An 8,680-nucleotide genomic window follows, 5' to 3' on the forward strand; every position below is an offset into this window, starting at 1 on the left:
AGTCAGCCCATTGGTTCAGTTTATATGGAGTCACAGAGTAACAAAAAAAATCCTCATATGAGGACATTTCTATCAACTCTGACATGTCATCCTAATATTATTTTATATATTAAATATATTTATATCTCTATATATATCCATATAAATATAGACTTGTAGCGCCCACTAGTGGCAGAGATGCAGAGTCACACCTCCAGGTCCTGATACCGAAGGCTGAAGCACTAATTTGTCCTTTTTAATCCTATAAAAAAATAAGCATATACATATATATAGTATATATAGTGTATATAAACATAAAAATATATATAGTGTATTAATTATTCATGTTTATTATATACATAAACAAGTGTATATGTCTTTTATATACAGTGGGGTAAAAAAGTATCTATATAATATAGTATTTATATAATTTACATATATACACATATATATGCATATGTATAAATGTGTATATGTATGTATGCGTGTATATATGTGTATATTTGATATGCATGTATGTATATGTCTGTATTTAGTCTGCCACCAATTGTGCAAGTTGTTCTGCTTAAAAAGAGGCTTGTAATTTTTATGACAGCTACACTTCAACTATGAGAGACAGAATGTGACAAAAAAAAATCTAAAAAAATCACATTGTCTGATTTTTAAAGAACTTATTTGCAAATTATGGTGGAAAATAAGTATTTGGTCAATGACAAAAGTTCATCTTATTACTTTGTTTTGTGGGCAATGACAGAGGTCCAACGTTTTCTGTGAGTCTTCACAAGGTTTTCACACATAGTTGATGGTATTTTGTCCCATTCCTCCATGCAGATCTCCTCGAGAGCGGTGATGTTTTGGGGCTGTCGCTGGGCAAAAAGGATTTTTAACTCCCTCCGGATATTTTCTATGGGGTTGAGATGTGGAGACCGGCTGATGGAAGGAGGCTTTCACTCGAAATCTCACGATACATTCCCCGTTCATTCTTTCCTTTACCCGGATCAGTCATCCTGGTCCCTTTGCAGAAAAACCAGCCCCAAGAATGATGTTTCCACCCCTGAGCTTCACACGAGGTACGGCGTATCTCAGATGCAACACGACAAGTTGAGTTGCTCACCGTTCTTGTGATCATTCTGACCCCACGGGTTGATGTTATCAGAGGTCTTGTATGTCTTCCATTTTCTAATAACTGCTCCTCAGTTGATTTCTTCACACCGAGTTGCTTATCTATTGCAGATTCAGTCTTCCCAGCCTGGTGCAGGTCTACAACTTGGTGTCTGGTGTCCTTTTGCAGCTCTTTGGTTTTGGCCATATCGGAGTTTGGAGCGTGACTGTTTGAGGTTGTGGACAAGCATCTTTTAGACTGATAAGCAGTTGAAATGGATGCCATTAGTACAGGTAAGGTGTGGAGGACTGAGGCGCCTCTTACAAAAGAAGCCAGAAATCTTGTTTATAGGCGACCAAATACTTATTTCTCAACATCATTTGAAAATAAATTGTCTCTCATAGTTTAAGTGTAACTATGATTAAAATTAGGCCTCTATCATCTTTATAAGTGGGAAAACTTGCACAATTGGTGGCTGACTAAATACTTTTTTGCCCCACTGTAAACACACATACACGTATGTATACACGCACACAAACCTTTTATGTATTCAAGTTAATTAAAGTTTGCTAAGTGATATTTCATATTTAATAAGCGACACTCCTGGATGTTCTCGCCCCAAGCAGTATTTCTCTGCCTCTGTATTTTTACTGCTTGGTAAATACTGCTTCATGTTCTCAAATCTCCAACCCACAGTACTTTAGCCTTTCCCTTGCAGCTTTAGCTTAGCATCTCCTACCTGCTCAGGGACAGAGGTCAAAGGTCACATCCAGGCCACCGACTCAGGAAGCTCCCGACCGATGAGACTCCTCGGATGATCTTCTGGCTTTTCAGCGTCTCGTCCCCGGGTGGGAAAGAAGACTCAGCCGGTCCGATCGGAAACAGATGCCAGCCAATCACAGCTGACGTCAGAGAGAGAGGCGGGGTTTAACCCAGACCTGTCAATCAAGCGGGAGAACATGAAGAACCTGGAACAACCTTGCAGAGATAGCAGAAGTGACAAAAGCTAAATAATTGTGCAGACCTTACCTGCGGCTACTTCCTGGGATGGAACCTCCACCTGGATCCCCACGACGGCGAGGACGTTCCCGCTCGCGTCCCAAGCCAGGACCTGCTCCGTCCCGAGTGCTGAAATGAAGTTAAAACCACAAAGATGGAGCGGAGAGAGGGAGGAGGCTGCTGGGTGGAGCTCAGGTGGGCGGAGACTCACCGTGGCCGGTGTGGGAGGAAACGCCATGACTCGCTGATGATGTCTAGTGGTGGAACTGGGTACTACAACAACAACAACAACAACAACAAATTCCCCCCTCATATTTATTTATCTATTATCTATATACTTTAATGAGCTTCACTTTAAATTCATTACCATTATTGTTCAATTAAGGGTTAAATAATAGATAAAACTTAAAAGAAACAATTATGTAAATAGGCAAAAAAAAAAATATATATATATATATATATATATATATATATATATACACATATATATATATATACATGTGTGTAGCGGTAGAACCACTTCAGTACACTAGATTCTTAAAATGTGTACAAATTATTCCAAAATAAAAGGCAGATTTCTTTTCTTGTTACATGTCATGGCCTCCAGATGTAAAATCTTATCATTAAAAAAAATTACCAAATCGATATAAGTTCAGCTCACTGCTAGAAAAAAAAGAAATCTTGTCAAAGTGAAATGGGAAATTGCGGAGGAGGAGGAACAAGTGTCCGTCAGGAATGTTGAATGACTGCTAGAAAAGTCCTGGAAAATGCAAAACAAAACAAACAAAAAAAAGAAAAAAGAAAATGCAGGTTGAGAAGATTTAAACGTTGAAAAAAAGATATAAACCCAACTGCAGTACCGCCTCTGACCGCCAGGGGGCGGTAGAGCAGCTGTTACTCAGCGGGTCAAAGCGCTCGCAACTCGAGGGTGCAGATGGGGTCTAAAATCACGTGACATTGTTCCTAATTTTCCGGATGTTGACATCTGTCATGTCAAGGAGATCGCCGGAAATCACCTCCAGAGATCTGATTCGTCGTGCAAAGCCCGACAGAACGTAATCGAGTAATCAAATAAAAGGGATTCAGCCTTAATTGATGCAATAGTTAATTTTTATCATTTCATCTTTAATGCTGGGAATGATCTTCACTTTAAAAGTCTGTCCCAGACTTCTGCAGCCTTGTGTGACCAGAAAATGATTTTATTTTATTCAACATTTCCGCTCAGATTCTCACAGATTCCCGAGTATTCACGTGTCTGCAGGGTTTGTTTACTGGTTTAAGGTGTTTGAAAACTGGTAAACACGTGTTGTTGCATGGAGAAATTTGTTGCTGTGTGAAAACCCTCCAAAACCAGCTACAATATCACGCATCACCACAAGAGGGCAGTGTTTGCTAAAGTCTTGTGGTCTTTCAGAACACTTAAGTATGTGTATATGTAAATATTCAATGGCAAGACACAATTTACGCACAATCCTTAAGATAATGCATCGGTACAAGGCAACAGCAAAAAAAATAGCTAATTCTCCATTATTTAAAAATGTGATTTATGGGAAAAAAGAAATGGAAAATGAAGTCACCCATTCATCGACTATTCCAGCGAGAAGAGAGGTGAAATACGGGGCCGTAAATAGACATTCAACCATTCACCCCTTCATCCACACATCACATGGAGCTTTGTATACAGCAAACACAGGTAATGTTGGTCGATCGCCAATCAATACCTTTCGCCGATCAGCCCGAGAACACTTGCAAGTTGACTGAAATACGGGACGGAGGGTCCGTGATCTCGTTTTGTTTCTGGCACAAAAGTCACCAGGTATGCGCAGTCAACCACACCCAAGCAACTGCAAGTTCTAACAAACTGGGTAGCTTCTTCCAAAGGGTAAAACCATGCAGGAGAAGAACCCGAAACCCGAAAAGGAAGGGAAAGCTTTTCTTTCACAATGTTCATTTGCTTTATCGGTCAATCCGCCATCGCTCTGCCGGGGAAGGGGAATGCGGAGCGGCACTTTGGGGCAGTTCGTAAAAGCTACGACACAAATTCCCCTCCGAAAAGCAATCGGAGGAGGAAGGTGACGGCACTAACATGTCCAGGTTATGGCGAATTCTCCTCGAAATCTTCTTATCTTGGCAACTGGACTTGAGTTTCTTCACTTGAAGAGGTTTCACCCCCTCATCCGAGGGGCTTCTTCAGTTCTGCCCAAAAAGTTACGTCTCAGAAACTCCTCAGACGTCATTAGAACTGAAGAAGCCTCTCGGATGAAGGGTGAAACCTTTCCAAGTGAAGAAAACCAGGTCCAGTTGCCACGACAAGAAGATTTCAACAAGAAGTGAAGGAACTAAAAATCGCAGTTGGGCTGATTTCATAAGGAAAGGACCAAAAAGGGACTCGTGTGCCGTAAGGGTACATGCACAAATGCAAGGTGCACAAACAGATTGTGTCAAATATACTCAGTGGATTTGTAAATAAATATACATTCTGCATTTTTACATGGCCATTTGACTAGTAGCTGAGGAAAGGCGAAAAAGGCTCCAATGGTCAAATACGATTAAAGTACAGCCTGTTTTTGGGCTCTCGCAGAACATGAAGACTCCACACAGAGCCAACCAGGGACCTTCTCGCTGTGAGAAGAAGAAACCCGTAGCACCGAGAGGCCGATGGAAGTATGAGAACGAATGAATGTTTTACCAAGGGTTTTACCCGAACCCCCGGGGCGGACAATTGAACACACATACCGACACTCATCTGCTGTAAAAGTACATTTTATTTCATAGCCCTTTAGCACTTTTGATCCAAAAAAAAAAAAAAAAAAGTACATTCTTGCAGAAGTGGTACATCTGAGTGGAGGTCAAAGTTCAAGTACAGCAGATCACCTCGATGGCTGTGGTGGGATTCTTCATTTTAAAAGAAAACTTCACAAAACAACCCCCCCACCCCAATATTGAAATAAAATGCAGGCGTCGCTAGGTTGTTCCGGAAAACGGGGAACGCCAGCAATTAGTCCAGACCGCCACAGAGCAACCGCGGAGAGAAAATGTAAACAAAGAGGCGGGAAAAACAAACTATTCACATATTTACAGCGGTCTGGGTCCGGCCCAGAGAGGCTTCCCTTTTTTTTTGTGTGTGTTTTGAAGGAGGAGTTAAAGAAGGCGCGGTAAAACTGCAGTCTTGTTCAGGCACAATAACTTATTTCCGATACGAACCTCCTATAATTTAGCTGGCGATATGTGCAGGTATTTACAAAAAAATAAAAACGCAACTTCCGGCGCGGAGGCACTTTATATACGTCGTAAAAAAAAAATAAAAAAAAAATCAAAATAATAATAACAGAACAAACGGTCTACATGTGGCGCTTCATGTGCAGCGCCAGGTGGTCGGAGCGCGAGAAGGCCCGCTCGCACAGGTGACACTGGAAGGGTCGGTGTCCGGTATGCTTCCGGAAGTGACGCGTCAGCTCGTCCGAGCGCGCGAACTTCCAGCCGCAGCCCTGCCAGTTGCAGTGGTAGGGCTTCTCACCTGAGGACCAGGAAGAGGGGTTAGAAGAAGAAGAAGAAGGAGAAGAGGGAGAAGGAGGGGAAGGTGCTCACCTGTATGCGTCCTCATGTGTGCTTTGAGATGCGAGCTCTTGGTGTAGGTCTTGCCGCATCCGGGGAACTCGCAGTTGTGCGTGGCTGCGCGTTTGCGCGCCCACGCTCGGCGCCCGCGCCTCGGCTTTGCCCCCGCGAGGGCCTCGTCCCCCGCGTAGAACTCCAGCGGAGACGGCGACGGCGGCGGCGTGAGCGGGGGCGGCGCGTGTGCGTGTGCGTGGGGGTACGACGCCGGGAAGTGCACCGGGTACTGCGGCGGGTAGTGCGCGTAGCCGTGCAAGTGCTGGTGGGAACGGTGGTGGTGAGAGAGATGGAAGTCCGGCCGCGGCAGCGGCGGCGGAGGCGGCGGCGGCGGGTGAGCGGCGAACCCCGGCGCCGCGAAGGCCCCAGTGCGCATGCGCTTGTCGTACACCTGTCCCGCGAAGTCCGCGGCCGCCGCGGCCACCATGCACGACCGGCCCGCCGCCTCCGCCTTCACTTTGTATCCCGCCGCCGTGCACTGCGGCGCCCGCAGCTCGGTGTACTCCCGCCCCGCCGGGAGCTCCGCCGCCGGGCTGCAGGCCGAGAAGCGGCCGCCGCAGCTCTCCGGGGACTCCGGCAGGGAGTAGGCGCAGGGCGGCGCCGGAGAGCCGCTTCCTCCGCAGGCGGACGCGCCGTCCGCGCCCACCGTGTTGGACAGGATGAACTCCAGGTCCAGGAACTTGGCCAGCTCGTCATCGTCCCGCACGATGCTGAACTCCACCTCGATCAGAGGGTTGTTGGCCGCGCCCGCGTCCACCTTCGGAGGAGGAGGAGGAGGAGGTTAGGTTAGTCAGGGGAGGATGGAGGACAAACATCTCAGGAGGAACATCTCCGCAACTCACGTCTTCGAAGTGATGGCGCTCCAGCGCCGGGAAGGCGGGCATGCACGGCGGCGCCGCTTCAGCCGCAGCCATGGCGGGCAAACACGCAAAACGAGATGAGGCAAAAAAAAAAAAAAGTTAAAAGAAAGTAAAAATAATAGTATTAAAAAGGCCGGAGCGGGTGACTTCGGTCCTCCGCCGCAGGTTCCCGGATGCAGGGACGTGCGGCATCCACACGGCCGCGCTTCTTATAGTCCACACCGGCGCGCACCGCGGGGGCGGGGCTTAACCACTCACACACACACATATACACACACACACACAGTCACAGCAGGAGAGGGCGCGCACGCCTACGCGCACGACAGGTGAGTCGCATTCCTCGCCGTTCGAAAAAGCCTCGAGAGTGAATCCGCGGCATCCAGCCTCCATATTTGTAGTTTCCTTTACAAATATGTAAATGTAGTTTCAACGCCGCTCTCTCTCGGGATAAAAATGTATGCGTGTATGCATATGTGCGGGGGGGGGGGGTCGATCACGCATTTTCAACCCCAGTTTCGGTGCGCACGCACACACACACACAACAATAACAAGAAAGGGGGACAAATTAATGTGGTATAACAAGGCAGGGTGTGTGTGTGTGTGTGTGTGTGTGTGTGTGTGTTTGCGGCGCCTCATCGAAACGACCTGTTAATCCGGCCGCAGACAAAGGGACGACGTGTTGATTTGAAATGATCTTTTCGACGCGCTAATGCGCAGGCGGGAGGCAGGATGGGATTAGCAGGGGACAAGTTTGATGGCCGAGCAATAAAAAGAAAAGAAAAGGGGGTTCGGTTCTCATAAGAGCACAGATTATTTGTTCACATTTATTTCGGCAAACACACACCAAAATTAGGATACCTTCAGATCACACAGTTGAAAAGACAAAAGATAATGCATTTTTACACACATACACACACTCACAATGACACATTTGGTGTCTGAGAGGCACTTAATCCAGTCCTACCCTTTATCTCTACCAATCAATCAATAATCAATGGGTGATATCACTCTCCACAGTAACTTCCCCCCATAACGGCAGCGGTCGACTCCAGTAACTGCAGCATTTATCCCTCCTGTGGTTCCTACAATCCAACATGTCCCATGCAGTGTTCATCTGCTGTTCCATCCCAAAGAAGTGATGAGAGACAGCAGTGTCGTGTCGTGTCACACAAACACACTCACACACAAACACACACACACACTCACGTCAGCCCCCAGGAGCCCCAAGGGCCGCCGGCCCCAGTCGCCACCTTTATATGGCGTTATTTTTAACCCGGCAGGGATAAACCATGGCACATTCCACCCCTGTACACAGGACAGGCGGAAATGGACTCAACTTCCTGAGGGAAAATTAGACACTGCTCCCCAAAATACACACACACACACACACACACACACACACAGTGCAAGAACAAGCCCTAAATTACGTCTAAGCAACACACACCAACACAACAGACCGTGCTGGTATTAGCCTGTAAGAAGAAACAAAGACGCAAACACACACACACACACACACACACACACACACACACACACACACACACACACACACACACACACACACACACACACACACACACACACACACACACACACACACACACAGAGTAAACGGTGTTAGTCTTAGGCGTCAATTAACCCCAAACACACACACACACACACGGATGGTCCTGCACAAGCAGTGCTGGAACTATTCCTTCATTACCTCTATGCAAGGCACACACACGCACTCTCAAACAGTTCTAATGCTAGCCCTCTTTTAGCTCCAAACACACACACACACACACACACACACACACACACACACACACACACACACACACACACACACACACACACACACGCACTACTCTTTTTCACACACACAAAACCACACATTCCTGCATAAGTGATACTATAACTGTCACTCCATTATCTCAAAGCAAGCAACACACACACACACACACACAAGAATGAAATCACACAGATGTTTACATCCTCCACCATCTTTCCCATCAACCCGAGATCAAACTCATTTGATTCACATCGAAAGCAGGCGTCTGAAGACGAGGATCCTCCACGGGAGCGGCGTTCAGCTGAGGTCACCCCGTCGCCCGTTTTCCCGCCCGAGACCCGGAAGGGAAAGAAAGAC

General features: G+C 46.6%; 1 protein-coding gene across 1 annotated transcript; it reads right to left on the reverse strand.

Annotated features, from left to right (window-relative positions):
* Positions 1-4,827: 4,827 nt before the first annotated feature.
* Positions 4,828-7,774, reverse strand: klf17 (Kruppel like factor 17). The gene is made up of 3 exons (XM_086172280.1): positions 6,532-7,774; positions 5,669-6,446; positions 4,828-5,597 (listed from the first exon to the last, which is right to left on the reverse strand). Exons 1-3 carry the CDS (start codon positions 6,601-6,603, stop codon positions 5,422-5,424), a joined length of 1,026 nt encoding a protein of 341 aa, XP_086028406.1. The 5' UTR covers positions 6,604-7,774; the 3' UTR covers positions 4,828-5,421.
* Positions 7,775-8,680: the final 906 nt, after the last annotated feature.

Source organism: Fistularia commersonii, chromosome 25, assembly GCF_037954325.1.
Source record: "Fistularia commersonii isolate RoL2024-O1a breed Wild chromosome 25, RoL_Fcom_v1.0, whole genome shotgun sequence".
NCBI classification, from domain to species: domain Eukaryota; kingdom Metazoa; phylum Chordata; class Actinopteri; order Syngnathiformes; family Fistulariidae; genus Fistularia; species Fistularia commersonii.

What these genes read in the sequence shown, in the direction of transcription:
- klf17 (XM_086172280.1), bottom strand. Translation starts at nt 6,603, where the DNA reads ATGGCTGCGGCTGAAGCGGCGCCGCCGTGCATGCCCGCCTTCCCGGCG. An exon ending in AGCGCCATCACTTCGAAGAC is followed by an intron (nt 6,447 to 6,531) that starts GTGAGTTGCGGA and finishes CCTCCTCCGAAG; the next exon opens with GTGGACGCGGGCGCGGCCAA. An exon ending in ACACATGAGGACGCATACAG is followed by an intron (nt 5,598 to 5,668) that starts GTGAGCACCTTC and finishes CCTGGTCCTCAG; the next exon opens with GTGAGAAGCCCTACCACTGC.